Source organism: Diadema antillarum, unplaced genomic scaffold (genome assembly GCF_040938485.1).
Source record: "Diadema antillarum isolate AM-2024a unplaced genomic scaffold, OU_Dant_1.0 seq00000244_RagTag, whole genome shotgun sequence".
NCBI lineage: Eukaryota > Metazoa > Echinodermata > Echinoidea > Diadematoida > Diadematidae > Diadema > Diadema antillarum.
This window is the reverse complement of record NW_027271288.1, coordinates 540707-561755: the sequence shown is the minus strand read 5'-3', so window position 1 is coordinate 561755 and position 21049 is coordinate 540707. Positions and strand designations below refer to the sequence as shown.

At 41.0% G+C, this 21049-nt stretch overlaps 1 protein-coding gene across 1 annotated transcript; it reads right to left on the bottom strand.

Annotated features, from left to right (window-relative positions):
• Positions 1-5833: 5833 nt before the first annotated feature.
• On the bottom strand, positions 5834-20625 carry LOC139729523 (uncharacterized). Its single transcript, XM_071640449.1, has 3 exons — positions 20476-20625; positions 9962-10129; positions 5834-9318 (listed from the first exon to the last, which is right to left on the bottom strand). The coding sequence occupies exons 2-3, from the start codon at positions 10112-10114 to the stop codon at positions 8011-8013; spliced, it is 1461 nt and encodes a 486-aa protein (XP_071496550.1). The 5' UTR covers positions 10115-10129; positions 20476-20625; the 3' UTR covers positions 5834-8010.
• Between the last annotated feature and the right edge of the window lie 424 nt (positions 20626-21049).

The window sequence follows — 21049 nt, the reverse complement described above, 5'->3', positions numbered from 1 at the left end:
AACACAACGCGCAGCAGACCTATACAGGACGCAGATACCACCTCCTCTAGATGTCTTTCTGGGATGATTGATAATATTGAAATTTGGAAGGGATAATTTCAATTCAGCAAGGGTAGGCTCATCCCTCTGGTCACCTGAAAGCCATGACTCAGTGATGACTAACACATCAATATCATTATCTATAATCAGAGTTGACACTGCATCGACTTTATTCGTCAAGGATCTTGCGTTCCATAAACCAAATTGAGACCCACTGGAAGCATCACAAAGGGACTGTGACCTTGGAATCCTCCGCCTGCGGCGTCCCCTGTGAGTATGCCGCTGCTGCGCAATTCCAAGATCACATACCCTTCTCCAAACAGTCAAAGGGAGTAGATGACTGGGCTTCCCATTAAACTGATGGAGGGCATGTACATCATATGTAATACGATTCGGTTGAAAACTACTGCAATACTCATTAGCATGTTGCATTACATCGACTTCAGTACATGGACCTGGGTTTGTTTGAATGTCACCGGACAGTAGGATGGCTAACTGAAAACATACACATGTGTTGCTATAGTATGCAACAGGTTTACCACAGTGTCTGACAAGCCTGTGAACAGGAGAAAGTAGACTGTGATTACAGTTACAAGCATCAGTTGGCAGCATGAATACATGGTTCACGTTCAAGAGAGATACAATCAGAGGTATACAAAAGAATAGATTCCAGAGACGCCAGATCTTAATCCCCTCCATTGCTGTGGAGGTGATGCTATTGACATACACATGTGAACGGTGTGACAACAAAAGGTGCTATTGAAAGTACAAAGCAAGTACACATACAAGATGCATGAAGCAAGTGTACAACACTGGGCTGGAAAGTGAAAATGGCAATACAGAGTAGGCAACAGTATCAAGATACAAAATTCATCTGCTTAAATATACAGCTAACTTACCAACAAATTGACTGGAAATGGTCTAGCAAGATCCTTGACACAAACAGAATACAATATAAACAACCATACTGCAAAAATGCAGCAAAAACCTGGTAAAATAGGCAATATAATCAGAGCCCTAAATGAGTGGGGCTACCTATGGAGGCGCACACCAAAAAAAAAAAAAAAAAAAAAAAAAAAAAAAAAAGGTTGTATGTTTGAAATTGATGCGCTCCATCAATAATGCATGAACAACTTTCTTTTCTATCAGCAATGCATGTACAACCTCTATACCATAGTGTAATCGATTTTACAAAATGTCTTAGTTACGTAGCATGACAGAACGATATGCAAGAGTATTTTATAGCTCTCGCACAATAAAACCCTTTATTGTCACTCTCAGAGAGTATTAACGATCAATTCATAACCGTTCGGAAGTGAAAGGAGAAAAATAAACCCAGGTGGCTGCCATACATACATTGGTCATATTCTGTTTGCAAAAGAAAAAAAATACAATATCAAATATGCAGTATAATTATTTGCAATTGATGCGCTTCATCAATAACATGTGTTTAGTGAAGAAAAAGGAGAGAAAATGATAAGCTCAGGTGCGTGACTGCCATGTAGGCCTATACAATGATTTCTCCTCTATTTGAAAGAAAAAAAAAGATAAGCTGTATATTTTCAATAGATGCGCTTCATCAATAATTGTGGGTTTTCTATATATCAAGGAGATAGATTTATGTTTCTTATATGGGTTTTCTGTCAAGGAGAAAGAAAACACATTTTTAAAGCCAAGACAATGTATATTGAATAGCCGATTACGTGAGTTTCAATTTAAACTGGTATATACAAATTATCATCTTCGGTTTGGTATAGTTTCAAGTTATTTACGTTCTTTTTGTGAAAAAGAAGAAGAAACATATATTATTTTGTACTTGCGAATACGTGAAAATAATCTGGAAATTATGTGGGAGAATGTTCGATGTTGATTTACGAAACTGTACTTGGGAAGAAATCCTGTTGGGGATGAAGGAGTGTAATGCGGGAAAATATCAACTTTTAAATCATATCTTAACAAAAAAAAAAAAAATTAAGCAGAGGGGTGAAGGTTGAGGTTACAATTTTCTTCTCGATTTGTCTCAATTCTCATGTCACTGTCAGCAACCAGGCAGAAAGCAGTAGATGACAGGTTCAAGTCCCTAGTTCCTTTTTCCGGCATATTTGTTAAATGATAGATCAGCAGTTGCGATTTCATTTGTAGAGGGAGACAAATTAAAGAAAATTTTCACTTCATATTCTAATTCTTGTTTAATAGTTGATTTTCCAAAGCAGAGGATATAGAAGCCGCCTTGATATAATGAAATAAAAAAACAAGTAATGTTTTAGAAGAAAGATTAGAGAAAAGGAAATTAACATTAATGAAGGGAACTTTAACTATTCATTTCAGTAAATAGGAAAACCTTGATGTATACTAATTAGTGTGGAAGAACCCGGAGCCAGATGTCATCAGGGAGAAAGTGAGGGTGGGATGGGAGAGGTAGAGAAAATAGTGTGAAGGGTGGGGATGGGAGGGGAGGGGTATAGAGAGTGATGGGAGTATTGGTTTTAACCACTGAGTGGAAGACACAAAAAGGAAAAAGATTCCATTTAAGTGCTTTATTTATGATATATCCACACATGTTGTTTTTTAATCAAATGTATCTTTCGCTGAATGTACAGCTAAATTTGATTTCATCGATTATGTAATATAATATTATGTAATGCTGATTTATGTTGATCTTAGTATATATACATGTATGTATTTTGATTTCTGAAAGATGCTGAAAGTTCCACAATACACAATTACAGCAAAATAATATTGTTGTACCCGTGCTCCTCATCCTGTTCCCCACACTATATAGGCTTTTGTTGGGACCAACACTCAACAAGCTTTGCTTTTTAGTAGGTTCCATCGTATTTCTCTTTGCATCTTTTACTTTGATTGAAAATAACACATCGACGCTATGTACTATAATAATAATAATAATAATATGAAATATTTATTTAGCGCTTAATACAACACGTTTCGAAGCGCTTTACAATGCTAAACAACCAAACAAACAAACATACAAATCAGCTTAGAATAACAAATATACAAATGCATACAGGGCCTACATAATCATTAATTCTGCTCTAAAAATAAATGAGTTTTAAGTTTCTTTTTGAAGATGTCAACGGAGGTGGAGGTCTGAATGTGAGTAGGGAGAGTGTTCCAAAGAAGGGGGGCACAAACGGAAAAAGCACGGTCACCATAGCGGTTGTGGGTGCGAGGGCCAAGTTTAAGTTGGGTTGCAGATGATGATCTTAGGTCCATGTGTGTATCCGGTCTGGGTTTCGATGAGATCAGGTCAGTTAGATATATGGGAGAGCGGTTATGGATGATGTTGTAGGTGATGAGAAGGATCTTGAACTTGATTCGTTGTGGGATTAACAGCCAGTGTAGATCTTGTGGATGACAGGAGTGATGCGATCATACTTCCTAGTACAAGTGATAAGACGGGCAGCAGTGTTCTGTATATGCTGAAGTGGAGCGAGATGACAGGCAGGTAAGTTGATGAGCAAACTGTTGCAATAATCCCCGGTGCGATGTTACAAGAGCATTAACAAGTCGTTCCGTGGAGCTCTGGTTGAGGTATTTCCGGATTTTCCTGATCCTGTAGATGCCAGAAGAAGCAGCCCGGCACACCTTGCGAATGTGCTCCTTTCCATCCAAGGAGTTGTCCACGATAACGCCGAGATCTCTGGCAGATTTGGACGCATTTATGGTGGATCCATCGATGGTGAGGCTAACAGACTCGATTCTTTTCCGAAATTGTGACACAATGTGGACGACTTCTGTTTTGTTTTCGTTTAACATCATGTTGTTGCCGCGAGCCCAAGCCTTTATATCCCTCACACAGTCTTCCATAGATGAAAGGCTGCCAACTAGATGATTACGTTTTATGACAACATACAACTGGGTATCATCTGCATACAGCATGTGGCTTATATATCTGTGAGCCGCGATGACCTCACTCAGAGGGCCAGTATACAAGACGAAAGCCAATGGACCCATTACAGAGCCTTGCGGAACCCCCCACAAGAGAGGGCGTCCGTCTGATTCCGCGCCGTTGATGATGACAGTTTGCTTCCGGATTTCGAAATATGACTTCAGCCAGGTCAGAGCAGTTCCTTCAATGCCATAATTGTGACTGAAGCGTTGGATCATTGTATCATGGCCAATTGTGTCGAACGCTGCCGAATAGTCCAACAGAACCAAAACGACTTCGTGTCCGTTGTCTAAGGCGAGCAAAATGTCATTGAAGACCTTGAGGAGAGCAGTTTCTGTGGAGTGACCATGACGGTATGCCGACTGCAGAGGAGGTAGTAGCTCATGTTCCTGAAGGTATGCCCGTAGTTGACTTGCAGCAAGTCGTTCCAACACTTTCCCAAGAAACATCTGATTGGCAATTGGCCTATAATTTGCGAAGTTGTCCACGTCCAGCTGAGGTTTTTTCAAGATTGGAGTATCATGTGAAGACTTGAATGAAGAAGGAAAAATCCCTGAAGACAATGACATATTCACAAGTTTGTATTCCTATTTCTTCTTGTATATATCCAAGCTTGACATGCTGCATTATCATATTTTGTTATATATCATGCATTTTCCATCGAGAAATGCGGAAATAAAATTGAAATTGAAATTGAATTAGTGAGAATACAAGTTTATAATGTACGCTGTTCAACTGGGCCAATCTCTTCCATCTATCCCAGCAGGACATGTAAAATGCGTGATATAAAATCAGTCTTCGATAAAGTACTGTTCTTAACGTACTACTTTATAACCTTACAAGCCTATAGACCTATGTCACATCAATTAGTACAAGCGCAGCAGTCCAAAAACCATTTTGTCTAATTATACTACAAAGAACAAATTATAGGAAGTCAGTAATCAGGATAAAGAAAGGTTATGATTTAGCAACTAAGAACGAGTCTGCAGTGTATGAAAGTTTGCATGAAAAAAAAAAGATACACTAAAAGACTTAATTTTGAAAAGGCTTTCGGCATCACTACCATGTGAAATTATATCCCGGTTCCACAGGGTTTGTTTTTTTCTCATCAGTCAGCACGGTCATTGGGAAGCACGGATTTTTGCTTTCGGCAACCCACCAAAGTGTCTCGGATCACAGTCTGATGAATCCGACTCGTGTGGGTCGCCTATAAGGTCAATGTCAGACGTCATCTCGGGCATAATCCGATGAGGCGAGATCGTCCGATGAGGATCACGCGAGCAATGGCTGACACTGACCCGATAGTCGACCGACACAAATCGGATTCATCAGACTGCGATCCGATACATTTCGGTAAGTAGATGGAAGCAACAGACTTAGCTTCCGGCGAGTGACCGATGAGAATAAAATCTCTGTGTTTTGGTGAACAGCGTCTCACGTTTTAGCTGCATATGTTTTTTTTTTTCCATAATCTTTTATTGATTCCATATTCAAAACAAATTCATGACAACTCAAATCACATATATTACAAAATCCACGATTCAGCATAACACAATTATAGTGAAATCAAGTCAAGCTGTACCTTCAGCAAAACAGTGCATCGTAAAAAAATGTACCATGTACCGGAAAAAAGGAACACGTGCACTGTTCACTTACTTTCGTTGAAAATCAAATCGAGCTGTACTTTCAGCAAGACGGTATACATTCATAAAGAAGAAAAAAAATACTTAAAGAACAAGATACTAAACACGTCATAAATCTATACACACACTAAAGTGGAATCGATCTTCCCCTTTTATCACACACCCCTCCCCCCCCCCCCCCCCCCCCCCGCGATTATAAACCAATACCCCCCATCAAACTACGGGTCCTTCCATACTTGTCTTTATACTTTCAAATTTTCCCATTTACTGAAATGAATAGTTAAAGTTCCCCTCCTGATGCTAATTTCTTTTCCTCAAATCTATCCTCTAAAATATCATTTTTTATTTCATTATATAGTAGGCGGCTTTCCATATTCTCTTCAAATATTTAACCAAAATTAAGATATGATTTGACAATGGGTGTTTTCCCATATTGCCCTCCTACCTCCCGAACAGAATTTCTTCCCAAGTACAGTTTTTAAATAAACATCATCCCTTTTCTCTCACATAATTTCCAGATTAATTTCACATGCTTACAAGTGTAAAATAAATGTTTTTATGTTTCTTCTTCTTTTTCACTAAAAGAGCATAAGTTACTTGCAACAAAACCGAACCGGAAAAGATGACTCTCGTAATCGGCTATATTTAAAGTGAAGAGTAGGATCGAAGTTTCTAGGTGTCCTTACATGTATCGCAGTGGCAATTACATGTATATTGTACACATACTGAAGAGGTAACAGGGCGAGTCTACTACTAATATACCTCCTTGGCTATATTATGTGCAATTGTCTAGATCTATCCTTTCATCTTAATGATCTTTGAAAGAGGGGTCTTTTAGGAGCCAAAACAAGCCTTATACTATATAGCTCAAGAACTAGCCCTTAGTTTACTTCTTTTTCAGTGTTAATGATATTTCTGGACCTTTAACGTGTAAGAAAAAAAATACATAAAATAAAAAAAGTCATGCGCGCCCTCATGCGGAGCCGTGTGATGACTAAGAACTTCTAAGCGGCCGCCAGCTCCAAAATAGACGTATTATGTCGCGGAAATTGGCTATAACTCAAAACGAGGCAAAAGGTGGCAGGCAAATCTGGTATCAGCTTAAAGCTGAGACATCGAGGAATGTGTTGGTAATAGAATTGAGTTGGAAATCAGTGGAAATCTAAGCTTTTCATTTGGTTATATGAAAACAACAAATAATTAACCTCTTTTGGAGGATATTTACCATAATTATTCATGAAGAATAAGTTTCTTTGCATTTTTACAATATTCATAAAGTAAAATGAACTCTGAGAAATGTGTGGGGGAGCTATAGGTCGATATCTTAAAAACAGCATGTTTAAATTACTTATTTATCAAAGTGGTTACAGTTTGCTTTGAAACTCTAAAAGGTTCTGTTTTCCTTTGGGAGCAGTGATTCAAAAATGTTTTAACATTTTAAAATGTTTGTAGGTCTGTTGTATCACAAAAAATCCTACCGTGTAAAACTTTTGCACTAAAGCCTAAAATACAAGACGATATCAGTATTTTTCTCAATTAACCATAACTGTAGACGGTTTAGTCTTGAAACATTCCTATTATAACTGTTGTTCACATTTTGTGTATTTTACAATACTTAACATCGATTATACGGATGCAAAATTTTACAGTGGTTGTTTCTATCCCTAACTCACTTTTAGAACTATTTTAAAGCACTAATGCTGGATTTTTGTTTCATCTGCAAATGGTAACTTATGCCTTTAATATGTTGTATTTTGCTACTTCAGGTAGGAAATACAGCCCTTTAATGTACATACCTGAGTTAATTTATTCTTTTATTGAAGTATTCTTCCAAGTAGGGTCCATTGTCTTTCAACAGGGTATGTAAAAAATGTAAAAAATCCACTCGGTAAAGTGCCCAAAATTACTTTTGCTGCACTTTGGCATCTCCCTGGCCCACTGTGCGCCGGCTCTAAGTCATCAAAGTTGGTATTCCTTTTTGACATAATCTTCGTTGTCTGTGTTCACACTTTTGCTATTAGGGAGCTTTAGATTTGCTGCACGGACGTTGGAGACGACGCTTGAGCTGGACGTTCTCTTCTTCCCTGCGTCCTGCTGAAAAGTAGATTTAGATTACTAAGTACGTTGCAAAGACGCAACCTAAGATATTCTCCTCCCCACCACTGGGGATATTTCTCTTTGGACGCAACGTATAAAAAACTAAAATGGCGCCCCCATATGATTGGTGCATGAAGTAACTCTCTACGTCGTGAACTGAGCGGACGTAAATAGCACAGAACGCGCGTAGTGAAAACTCAGGAGCGGGAGCTATAAGATCGACTTTGATGGGCGATTCTGCGCATGCTCAGACCAGATTTGATTTCCCCTCTGAACGCTCCCGTCGCGAAAATCTAACGCTCCCTATTATCATCTTCTTGCTTATTGCTTAATGATCAAAGCTACAAGAATTTGTAGCACTGGATATTGTTCAATCGGCCGACTAAATTCTGTGTTGACCTTCAGAAGTGTAGTAGGTCTATATTCAGACAGTTTGAAGGCACTGGCCTTAAAGTATTTGGGTTTCTGGTTGGGCAGGCAAATTCTCATGGCTGTATGAAATGTCTGTGTAGAAGAGGGTAGCTCTGAAGAGCTTACGTGTATTTTGATTTGATCGTGTGACACTTTTTTCAGAAGCACATCCAATATAATTTCATCAGCTAGAATAAAAATTTGTTTCTCTCCAGCTACCGTCGTAATCCAGGGAGTGATTTCAAACGACCCCTCTAAAGAAGCAGGGACGATGTTCATCTCGTTCCCATGGAATCCCCTGATCAGGTATTCAGAGTCATAGCTGCTTGGTTGACATAGATAAAGCCGTGGACATGGGAACTCATCCGGTAAGTCTTTGTACAAGCCTTCGCGGAAGAGTGTCTTTAGCCGCCACACGTCTGAATGTAACTCTGGGAGCTTTTTTGAGGCTCGAGAGAATACAGCAGTGGTCGTCGCCTTCAGCAGCTGCGCGGCAGTCATGAACGGGAACCGAATGCAATTGATGATCTTCACCAAGATGTCGTCGTCCTCGCATTGGGTGAGCCATGGCTCAATCTTCTCAAAGAGGGCGTACTCGTTTTCCACGACCAAGTTGGGTCCGCTGTCCAGTATGCCTAGCATGGTTTCTGTGTCGATGTCGAGCAGCTGCTGACCTGAAAGCAAGTTGAAATTTGTGAGAAAGGATTGGTGGCACACCTTCACGATGTCTGGCATGTTGAATTCTCGAGCTGTCGGCAGAAGCATAAGCATCGTCTCCACGTCACTTGAAGTGTCGTCGACAAACTTACAACAGAGCTCATGAAGCGTAGGGATCATGTATTTATCGGCGAGCCTGGCCAGCGACAAGACGTTTTCAGTGGTGAGGGCCACGGTGGCTGTGTAGAGGAACTTCAGAAAATCCTCGAAAACTAGTGCGTCGGGGTCTTCCTCTACCAGCTCCTGTCGGATGACTTGTCCAGAAGCGTTGTCGCTACTTTCATCACAAAGCTCATTGTTAGGTTGCCAGGTGGGATCAGACAACATAGTTTTAAAGACATCACTCCAGGCACAGAGAACTAGACGATGTGCAAAGAATGTGCGATTCCCTACGCTGAGAATCAGATCACTGTACTGTTCCTGGTCGTACAATGCTCCAAAAGCAGTGTCTCCACCAAGATTTCCCCTTCGAGTACCTTCAAGCAAAGACTTGCGAGCGGCCTAAAAAAAAAAAAAAAACAGTATTACGGCATAATGTGAGTGAGTGAATTTTCATCGTTAGGTAACAAGTACCTAAGCTTTGATTATATACAATAATATGTTTTCGTAAAGAGTAGGTCCTACCGAGATCAACAGCTATATGAGAAACAAGACAAAAATGGGTATTAACAAGGATGTGATATAAATATCTTAATTCTCGTTTGAAAATGATTGCTTGTCAAACACAGTCCTTTAGGGTGCACTATAACGCGAGTTCGACAGCCACGAATCATACATGAGTCATAAGGCCCACGAGTCATACAGCCTATGAGTTCGACACCAAGCAAACATGCCCCACGACACAGACACATTACGTGCCGTGCTGTGATGCCGAACTCATGGGTTGTAACTTCATGCGGACCTTTATTCGATGTCAAACTCGTGGGCTGTATATGCCTCGAGGGTGTCGGTCTCGTGAGATTAACCCCTCATTAATTGCCCCAAAACATTTGAATTTCGAAATTCTATTCACGAAGATGGTTGAAACTCTAGAGTGCTGAAAGACACATTCAATAAAACAGTTGATATCAAGAAAATATGTCCGTACAATTGTGTTAGACTTAGAGTATCATATCGACATACTTTTATTAAGAACCACGTGTACCTGACTGTCTTGACGCTGTTTCTTGTGTTTATGGGAATCGCTGTCATCTTCCGTCCATCCAAATTGCATTGATTGAATAATGCCTTCGTAACGATTGTCGGAGTTGGACCCGGAATCGGCATCGTAGTCGTAATACGGGACATACCTGTACATCCTGCTTTTCTTTGCCTGCGAAAATATACGTGGTGTTAAACCTTGACTCTTTTGAATACATCAAAAATTAATGTCAGTTGCGATTAATATACATCAAAAAATAATGTCAGTTGCGATTAGAATACATCAAAAGTTAATGTCAGTTGCGATTATAGACAATTTAATTTGCATTTCAACAGCGCAGTCGCAGAATAACACCCGATCCTTCCTGTCTCCTCATGTTAACTCCTTTCTCCCCCTCTCCCGCCCAACCCCCCTCTGCCCACCTCTCCCTGTCTACAAGTGTAGGTCGTTTTTCCTTCCCAGACGCGATGTGTTTTTGTTTCGTGTTTTAATTATCATCTGCTGTTCTTAATGTATAATAATCATTAGGCTCCCAAGCTCTATTCCTTCCGGACAGGATTCCTTACCATGGAGGGGTTCCAACTGAAAGTTGTTTCTCTCTCTCTCTCTCTCTCTCTCTCTCTCTCTCTCCAGGATAAAGAACATACTATTCCGAAGTGCACGGATAACATTTTGCCCAAATGGACATAAACGCCATTTCACCATAAGACTTGTTTCTTTAAGGGAGCCGCAGTGAATTTCCACAATGTTCCTTCTACCACTATAAGGCTTCATTGTTAGAAACATTTCTCTTATTTTATCACAATTAAAGGGACTGTACAGTAATGGTTGAGTTGGGGGATACATTCATGTTTTGAGCATTCCTTAGTGAGAATAATGAGAAACATCTAATGGAAATATATGAAAGAGCACGTAATTTTAAGAAGGATTCAACGTTTATTTGATGAAAATGGCTGAGATATTCAAAAATGTGAAAATGATTAAAGGCGACAGGTCACGCCTTTTATTAGGACCTCTGTTTCACCTCGTTTTTGGATATCTCAGTCATTTCAAAACCGATTTTCATCATATAAAGTTTGATACCACTGAGAATTGCATGCTCTTTGACATCTCATAGAGTGGTTACTGAATATCTCGCAAAACGTTAAAAGCTAAATCCTCACCTCAACCAGAACTGTACACACCCATTAAAGTTATGCAAAGATCATGTAAGGGTATTGCGTTAAATTCGTTCTTGCATTTCCTCTTGTCAATGCACAAACTGCATTATAATCATATGGAACAAACACAGTGTTACCACATTATGTTCACATATGTGTAAATTGTGTGAATATAGTGTGGTCACATTGTTGCCACAGTGTCTAAGACCCCGTTTACAGTGCGAGGCTCGGCCGCGGCCGAGCCGCGGCCGAGCCCAGCCCCGCTTTAGTGTAGACGCGCAAAAGGCCAAATGCGAGGCCGAAATTGGCCTCGCATTTGGCCTCGCTCTGGAGGTGGTCTCGGCCGCGGCCGAGCCGCGGCCGAGCCCGGCCTTTTCTCAGTGTAAACGTAAACTGGGCCAAATGCGCGGCCAATTTTAGTCTGGCTTCCACACCCTCTGCCTGCACTATTTCGCTGTTCAGGATATTAACCCCCCTCAACGTCGAAAACTAGTATAGTTTAAGGTGGTTTTGTCCTGCAAAGTATTTTTTTTTTCCTTCGGCAAAGGCCTTTGCCCGAACGGCGACTTCGTCGCCACGGAATTCAGTTGGCAAAGGGTCTGAAAACCAGACAATACCAAACTGCATTTGTTTACAAGCAGATCGCCACTACGATAACATAGTGAAAGGTTTGAATCAAAAGCGCGGCCGAGCCCGGCAGTGTAAACGGACAAAATTGCATGGCCCGGCCTGCAATTGAGGCTGGGCTCGGCCGCGGCTCGGCCCAGCCCCGCACTGTAAACGGGGTCAAACTGTGGTTCACAGCATACAACTCACATAGTCATACACATGCAGTTACCACAGCTTACCACATAATGGTCACAGTGTGTCATATGCTGCAGTATATGGGGGCATGGTGTGTTCATAGAGTTGTCATAGTATGAAGTTTCAGACTATGTGATTAACCACATACTAAGACCCCGTTTACAGTGCGAGGCTCGGCCGCGGCTCGGCCGCGGCTGGGCCCAGCCCCGCTTCAGTGTAAACGCGCAAAGGGCCAAATGCGGGGCCAAAATTGGCCTCGCATTTGGCCTCGCTCTGGAGGTGGTCTCGGCCGCGGCTCGGCCGCGGCCGAGCCCGGCCTTTTCTCAGTGTAAACGCAAACTGGGCCAAATGCGCGGCCAATTTTAGTCTGGCTTCCACACACTCTGCCTGTACTATTTCGCTATTCTGGATATTAACCCTCTCAACGTCGAAAACTAGTATAGTTTAAGGTTGTCTTGTCCTGCAAAAGATTTTTTCCTTCGGCAAAGGCCTTTGCCCGAACGGCGACTTCGTCGCCACGGAATTCAGTTGGCAAAGGGTCTGAAAACCAGACAATACCAAATTGCTTTTGTTTACAAGCAGAGCGCCACTACGACAAAAAATTGAAAGGTTTGAATCAAAAGCGCGGCCCAGCCCGGCAGTGTAAACAGACAAAATTGCGGGGCTCGGCCCAGCCCCGCACTGTAAACGGGGTCTTACATAATGGTGACATGAAGTTACCACATAATAGCCACCAGTGTGTCATATATTGCAGTCTATGACCCTGTTTACAGTGCGAGGCTCGGCCGCGGCTCGGCCGCGGCCGAGTCCACCTTCATTTCAGTGTAAACGCGCAAAAGGCCGAATGCGAGGCCAAAATTGTCCTCGCATTTGGCCACGCTCTGGAGGTGGTCTCGCTCGGCCGCGGCCGAGCCCGGCCTTTTTTCAGTGTAAACGCTAACTGGACCAAATGTTCGGCCAATTTTAGTCTGATTTCCAAACCCTCTGCCTGTACTATTTCGATATTCAGTATATTAACCCCCTCAACGTCAAAAACTAGTATGATTTTAGGTGGTTTTGTCCTGCAAAGGATTTTTTCCCGATTTCCATGAGAGAAAGCCTTTCTATGAGATAAAGCCTTTGCCCGAACGGCGACTTCGTCGCCACGGAATTCAATTGGCAAAGGGTCTGAAAACCAGACAATACCAAACTGCATTTGTTTACAAGCAGATCGCCACTACGATAACATAGTGAAAGGTTTGAATCAAAAGCGCGGCCGAGCCCGGCAGTGTAAACGGACAAAATTGCATGGCCCGGCCTGCAATTGAGGCTGGGCTCGGCCGCGGCTCGGCCCAGCCCCGCACTGTAAACGGGGTCAAACTGTGGTTCACAGCATACAACTCACATAGTCATACACATGCAGTTACCACAGCTTACCACATAATGGTCACAGTGTGTCATATGCTGCAGTATATGGGGGCATGGTGTGTTCATAGAGTTGTCATAGTATGAAGTTTCAGACTATGTGATTAACCACATACTAAGACCCCGTTTACAGTGCGAGGCTCGGCCGCGGCTCGGCCGCGGCTGGGCCCAGCCCCGCTTCAGTGTAAACGCGCAAAGGGCCAAATGCGGGGCCAAAATTGGCCTCGCATTTGGCCTCGCTCTGGAGGTGGTCTCGGCCGCGGCTCGGCCGCGGCCGAGCCCGGCCTTTTCTCAGTGTAAACGCAAACTGGGCCAAATGCGCGGCCAATTTTAGTCTGGCTTCCACACCCTCTGCCTGTACGATTTCGCTATTCTGGATATTAACCCTCTCAACGTCGAAAACTAGTATAGTTTAAGGTTGTCTTGTCCTGCAAAAGATTTTTTCCTTCGGCAAAGGCCTTTGCCCGAACGGCGACTTCGTCGCCACGGAATTCAGTTGGCAAAGGGTCTGAAAACCAGACAATACCAAATTGCTTTTGTTTACAAGCAGAGCGCCACTACGACAAAAAATTGAAAGGTTTGAATCAAAAGCGCGGCCGAGCCCGGCAGTGTAAACAGACAAAATTGCGGGGCTCGGCCCAGCCCCGCACTGTAAACGGGGTCTTACATAATGGTGACATGAAGTTACCACATAATAGCCACCAGTGTGTCATATATTGCAGTCTATGACCCTGTTTACAGTGCGAGGCTCGGCCGCGGCTCGGCCGCGGCCGAGTCCACCTTCATTTCAGTGTAAACGCGCAAAAGGCCGAATGCGAGGCCAAAATTGTCCTCGCATTTGGCCACGCTCTGGAGGTGGTCTCGCTCGGCCGCGGCCGAGCCCGGCCTTTTTTCAGTGTAAACGCTAACTGGACCAAATGTTCGGCCAATTTTAGTCTGATTTCCAAACCCTCTGCCTGTACTATTTCGATATTCAGTATATTAACCCCCTCAACGTCAAAAACTAGTATGATTTTAGGTGGTTTTGTCCTGCAAAGGATTTTTTCCCGATTTCCATGAGAGAAAGCCTTTCTATGAGATAAAGCCTTTGCCCGAACGGCGACTTCGTCGCCACGGAATTCAATTGGCAAAGGGTCTGAAAACCAGACAATACCAAATTGCGTTTGTTTACAAGCAGAGCGCCACTACGACAAAATATTGAAAGGTTTGAATCAAAAGCGCGGCCGAGCCCGGCAGTGCAAACAGACAAAATTGCGGGGCTCGGCCTCGCAATTGAGGCTGGGCTCGTCCCAGCCCCGCACTGTAAACGGGGTCAAAGGGAATAGTGCCTCCACAGGGTTGTCACAGTGTGAAACAATGGACTATGTTGTTTATCTCCTACTAGCCACATGTAGTATACAGTTACCACAGCTACCACATAATGGTCACAGTGTGCTACATATTTCAGTCTGTGGGAAATATATGTTCACGTAAGAGCACAGTGTGTATTTAAAACTATGTGACTTACCACATGCTTATCTCATAGAAATCACAGTTACCACAGCTTCCCATAATCATAATGACCATAGTGTGCCACATACAGTAATATGCGAAATTTGTGCCACAGTGTGGAATTCTAGTCTATGTGGTTCTTCACTGAAAGTCACATAGTAACAACAGTTGCTACAGCGCTTGCCACACACACACACACACACAAATACACACACACACACAACAAAAACCAAAAATAAAAAAACCAAAAAAAAAAAAAACACGTTGTGTCACATATTGCAGTACTGTTTGTGGGAATGTGTCCGCCGAATTGTCACAGTGTGAAATTCTAGATTATGTGGTTTCTCACCCAAAAGTCACATAGTGACTCATCATCTACTACAGCTTACCACAAAATAACCACAGAACGTGTCACACAGCACGTTGAAATGTAGTGGTAAAGATTTGTCGCAGTACAGACCGACCCACAAGTGAATGGTGTAGAGGAGAGCGGGGAGAAGTGGGACATTATTTCAAGTTCGCCGATTTTCTTCTTATATCTTTTCATAGAAGAGGTGATTACATTTCCTTTTGGGCTTGCATTAAGGTTCATATGGTAGGTTATGCATAAAGAGCCATAAGCTGGGGGTGGCACTGTTCTCAATTTTCTGCAGCTAATGAAAAGAAAAAACCTTCTTTTGGGAGAGAAGTTGACCCACCCGTTGGTAAAGTGGGACAACGGCAAGGGAGAAATGGGACGTTGGGGTAAAGTGGGACATTCTATAGAAATGTCAAAGTTGGAAGGCGTAATGAAACATCGGTAATGAAAACAGTCAAACATGCTTTAAAATGATCTTTATTTCAACAAAACTAGTTTGAACAACATGTTTGAAAATCTGAACTGCTTTTGTTTCCTGAACAAATTATGCCCAGTAGTTAATAAATATAAACTTATGCCTGCTGTATCTCCCTTATCTTTATTGGTCTTTGCATTTTCGTTTCAGAGTATATCAACTGTGAATTTGGGTAATATTAAATATTGTTTGATTCAACTTTCATCTTAATATGTCTGTTTGTTTTGTGTGAATTCCAAGTACATGTAATGGTATTATGAGGGACAAATGGGACACGTTGTCCCAACTGTCCCTCACATAACATATACTTGTACATAAATATGTATAGGACTACTCAGTAACCATGCAGGCATTTGTCAAAAACAAGTTATATTAGTCATGTTAGTTGCATATTAATAAGGCTCACCACCAGCTTAAATTGTGCCCTTGAAATCATGAATACGAAGACAACGGGTTAATTAACCTGATTTCAAAAAAAATATATTATATTTTGGGGAAATTTTTCAATAGCAATTTATACATATCTAGAATTTGCCGAACTGCATGGCTTTCTTAGCGTGAAGTATGGTTGCTAGGGGCTTATTGTAGATATAGGAGAAATAGGCCAATCGCTGATTGGTTGAACAGTTTTTGATTCAGAGAACATGTCCCACTTGACCCGCGTCCCAACTCACCCCGCTCTCCCCTATGCCATTAAAATACGATAACAATAATAATGGGAAAAAACATTCATTCACAATTTGAATGGGACACAGGATACTCCTGTGGTATTTGGGGACATTTATCACAGGACAATACCACACAGGAGTACCACACAGCAAAACCACATAGTTATCGCACAGCAACACCACACTGCAATAGCAAACAGAAGTACCAAAAAACAAAACCAAAGAAAATATAGAACAGAAAGTACCACAGGAAAATACCCTGGATATTCCTGTGGTATTTTGTCACACATACCATAGTACTACCACAGGACAACACCAAACAGTATAGTATCGCACAAGAGTACCACAAGCAGAACCACATGGTACAGTATATCGCACAGCAGTAGCACACAACAATACTTAATACCACACAGCAATTACACAATAAGGCAAGATCGCACAAAGTACGAATGAAAGTACCACAGAAAAATGCCAGCAGGGTATGCTTGTGTTTGTTTGTTTTTTCTTGATGTACTATACCACAGGACTATCACAAGACAATACAACGTACCACACATCAGTACCTCACACATCACATGAGTATCACGCAGCAGTACCAACTGGAAAAAGAAACAACAAACAAACAAACCACACACATATTCAAGAATTTAATTGGTAGATGAGTTATGATGTGATTCATAATAATTGATTTAAGCAGTATTTACCCTGACCTATCTATGCTCTTACAATATTACCTATTAGGTTGCTGAGGAACAGTATGTGATACTTCACGTGGTATTCCTGTGGTACTCATGTGGTAACCCTGAGGTAACCCTGTGGCACACATTCTTACATAGCTCATGAATATTCATATAAAGCAAACAAAACTTTAGAAAATACATAAAGACTTTAATTTTAGAGTATTTATGATGGGACTTTGAAGTTTATTAATGATTGTCTAATAATTTTATGACGTTCCCAATGTCATAGATTTTGTGATGAAAGTGCAATTTCATATCTTGATGATAAAGTATTGTCTAATTAGTAACCATGCCATGCATTTCGAATAGATGGCCTATAATATATGTATTGATATTATATGTACACTCAGTTGAATCAGCATTCAGATCACGTCAACACATTTGTCTCTCCATCTCCATATGTATGTAGGCCGGTATTGATATTTGTATATAGGCCATCTCTTCGTAATGTAACATAACCATATATATATTATATATACATGTACTGATACACCCGATAACTAATTAGGAATGGGATGACTATTATAGATCTATTTAGGACTAGAATGGTAGTAGACCGTATGAGCTGTTTGAGGTATTTAGGAGAAGGGCAGTTTGTATAGGTATGGCCATGTTTGTCCTGAAATTCATCACTCGACTATTAGGTAAATTCTGATATACATACATGGCTATTGATTGTTCCAGATTTTTCCCCCAACTGTGGTTGATAACACAGACTGAAAGACTGTGATAGATAACACAGTGTGAGACTGTGAGGGGATGTGGTAGATAACACAGTATGGGATGTCTCAGTTTGACATTATAGGGCCTACTGTGTTACCTACCACAGTACGTGTTACCTACCACAGTATCCACCCTGTGATTTTCCACAGCGTGATAATAAAACAGCATTACCACATGTCCCTATTTCACAGGTAACCATAGTGTGACATAACACATTGTGTTTCACTCTGTGAATCACAGTGTGTTTTACTCTGTGAATCACAGTGTGTTTTACTATGTAGCAACACTATGACTTTTCCATAAGGGTTAACCCTTTTCTATGTTATACATGTAAGGGATCTCGGGTAAAGACAGGATGACATTTTGGTCACTTCAACACAGAGAGATCTGAAGTTCGAGCGTTTGATAACATCTTAAGGCCGAGAGTTTCGCTTGTGTAACGCCTCAGAAGAATAATCACATCTTTATTATTATTATTTGTTCCAACTACTGCAGAAGCAGGACTTCCTGGTTTTTTCTGCCTTCTGCGATAAACTCCATCCACAAAGAAATTTAATTATTGACTGTCTACCTTTGATTCCATCTTCAAAAACGGATCCTGCTCAGTTACTTGGAAACGGTTACTATTTGAAAACAGATAATTCATGTTCATGGATAAATGGAAAATTAATGATCTAAAAACGGATGTAACATTTTAAAATGACATCAGGATATTTCACATATAGCAATATCCCATAGTCTGGTATGTACAGAATTCGACATTATGTTTTGAGTATAGCTTATAGTATATTACGTGTGTAACCGAGCAGTCTATCACAGTGCTCTTAATGGGCTTTCCCGTCACGTGCATGCCCGTAATGGTGCTCTACGTCACTTCCGGATTAAGAGCATTCTGTATGTTTCTGAAAATAATGGTGTATCCCAGATCACGTAGGTCCTATCAATCTTGCTCTGGTCAAAGTTCCTCAATAATTATTTACCAAGACTGACATTTTCGCAGTACGTCACACGAGACATGTATCACCTTGCACGTGCAGTTACCACAAAATTGCATAGCGTATACTTACATGTACCTTTCCCCCAATGTTATCGCCATGCATGCATGCAAACGTCATTATAAGTTATAGCGATAGGTCCCTACCACGCCGTTTCCCCATGTGCACCAGATTCCTTTAGGGGATGACTAGTAACTGATCAGTGGGAATCAGTGGGAATGCTGGGGAATGATTGTTCCAATTCTTGTGGGATTCATTTGAGAGTATATCTATTGCTGTATGCAAATGATCTACTTCATAACGGTTTCACATTCAAGTATAATGTGTAGTTTAATGTCCCATCACTGTACAGGCATGCGAACCTGGAAACATTAAACTGCACATTACTTGAATATGAGACCATTTTGAAGCTGGTAATTTGCACAGAACAATACTCTTAAATGAATCCCACAAGAATTGGAACAATCATTCCCCAGCATTCCCACTGATCAGTTACTAGCCATCCCCTTTAATCGAGTTTTCCACCCGGATTTCTCTCACCAAGTTTGATACTAGTATATAAGAGGTTATCGTTTGGTAAGCATTCACGGAGATAATATGAAAAGGTAAATATGAATATTCCAAAATACTATAAATGTGGGTTTTGCACACCAAAGATAGCAAGTACGTTACATGTAGTGTAGTCTAATCAGTTACATCAAAGAGGTTCAAGAGACGGAGTAATAACAGTCTTGTTTCCTTTGATCCGGCATGTTTGATGCAGCCATCCAAAAATAATTATTTGGGGTATCGATGGGCCTTCGTGCTAATTGGAGTTGCCCAACCAGACAGGAATGCAGTGGATCCAGAAGTCATTGCATACTGATAAGTCACGTTCGGAAGATATGTTTCTTAGGCCGGCGATTACTTTTCGCCGTCTTTTCTTACAAAACATACTGGGAAAGACATGGGGATGCGGAAATAAAAATTGTGCAACAAATTGACGAAATAAAAATTAGGATTGCTCGACTCTACATGACTTTACATTAATCTGACGAAATTTATGTATAAGAATGGAATTGTAGCTGGAGGATAAATCAGTTTCACTTGAAAGCGATGGAAAATTGATAGAATCGGCTTACCAGTAATAGTATACAGTCACAAAATAACGTTTCCACAACATACAGCAAATACTCTTCTACATTTTTGTACATTATTTCTGGACAGGATTTACTTTTGTTTCATGATATACTTTAGTATTTGGTGTAATTTCATTTAATTTGATAAAGAATCAAGCAAAATGTAGTCAACGTTATACCCTCAATAGCGTTCAAAATGAATTTTCAGATTGCAATTATCAAAAGCGCAATTATAGTGCACATCGGTCTGCGGAATAATTACAGCTATTTGGAGCTCCATTTCTTGAGCCTCCTTGATCGGAAAACTCAGTGCATGAGGAATACAGTAGTAATATATAGACATGAAGAATCACAAAACGAAAAGTGATGCGTTATATAGAGAGAAATGCACACTTCTGTCCATGATCCCACCTCGGAGCTCTGATATGGTCATGTATAAATAGTGTATTGTGCTAGAAAGGTGTACATTACTTATACAATGTGTAGTGTAATAGCCCCGCAACAACGCCTGGCTTTGTAACAAGAGAAATATTGTTATAAACAACTAACGACTGGATTAATCATTATGACTTAACACTTACCAGCTCTGCTGCCGTGATGCTTGAATCCTTAACAAGCTCCTTTTAACTCTGATATACTGACAAAAATGTAATGATACAATCAGGAAATGAATCAGATCAGATATTTGTAAAATGAATGAGGGCACGGAGCGATTCACGTCTAATGCAGTAGCTCACGTAATGGGCTCACACCTGTAAATGTAATGGAATGTCCCTGGCCGCTTCACAAAATCGTACTGAAGATAGGCCTACTGAAATAAATGAAGAAAATTAAAAAAAAATGCAGTTTGGCAAAAAAAACCACACACACACACATACAAACAAACAAACAAACAAAAACAAACCTGAATGACTGCAGATATTGAGTATTAATTATTCTACAAACGAGTCAGACCGCAGTACCCGATAATTCGCTCGTATTTATTCAACTCGTATGCAAGCCCGCTCGAGACTTGCATACCTAATGAGTTGCGGGAGGGGATTTTGTCCTTGGGCTTTCGGCAGCAAAAATACACCTTATATTCACAAATTTGGTATCAAATTCAAGGAAAATATGTAAGCTTTTGTCACATGTTACTCAAATTATTGTAAATGA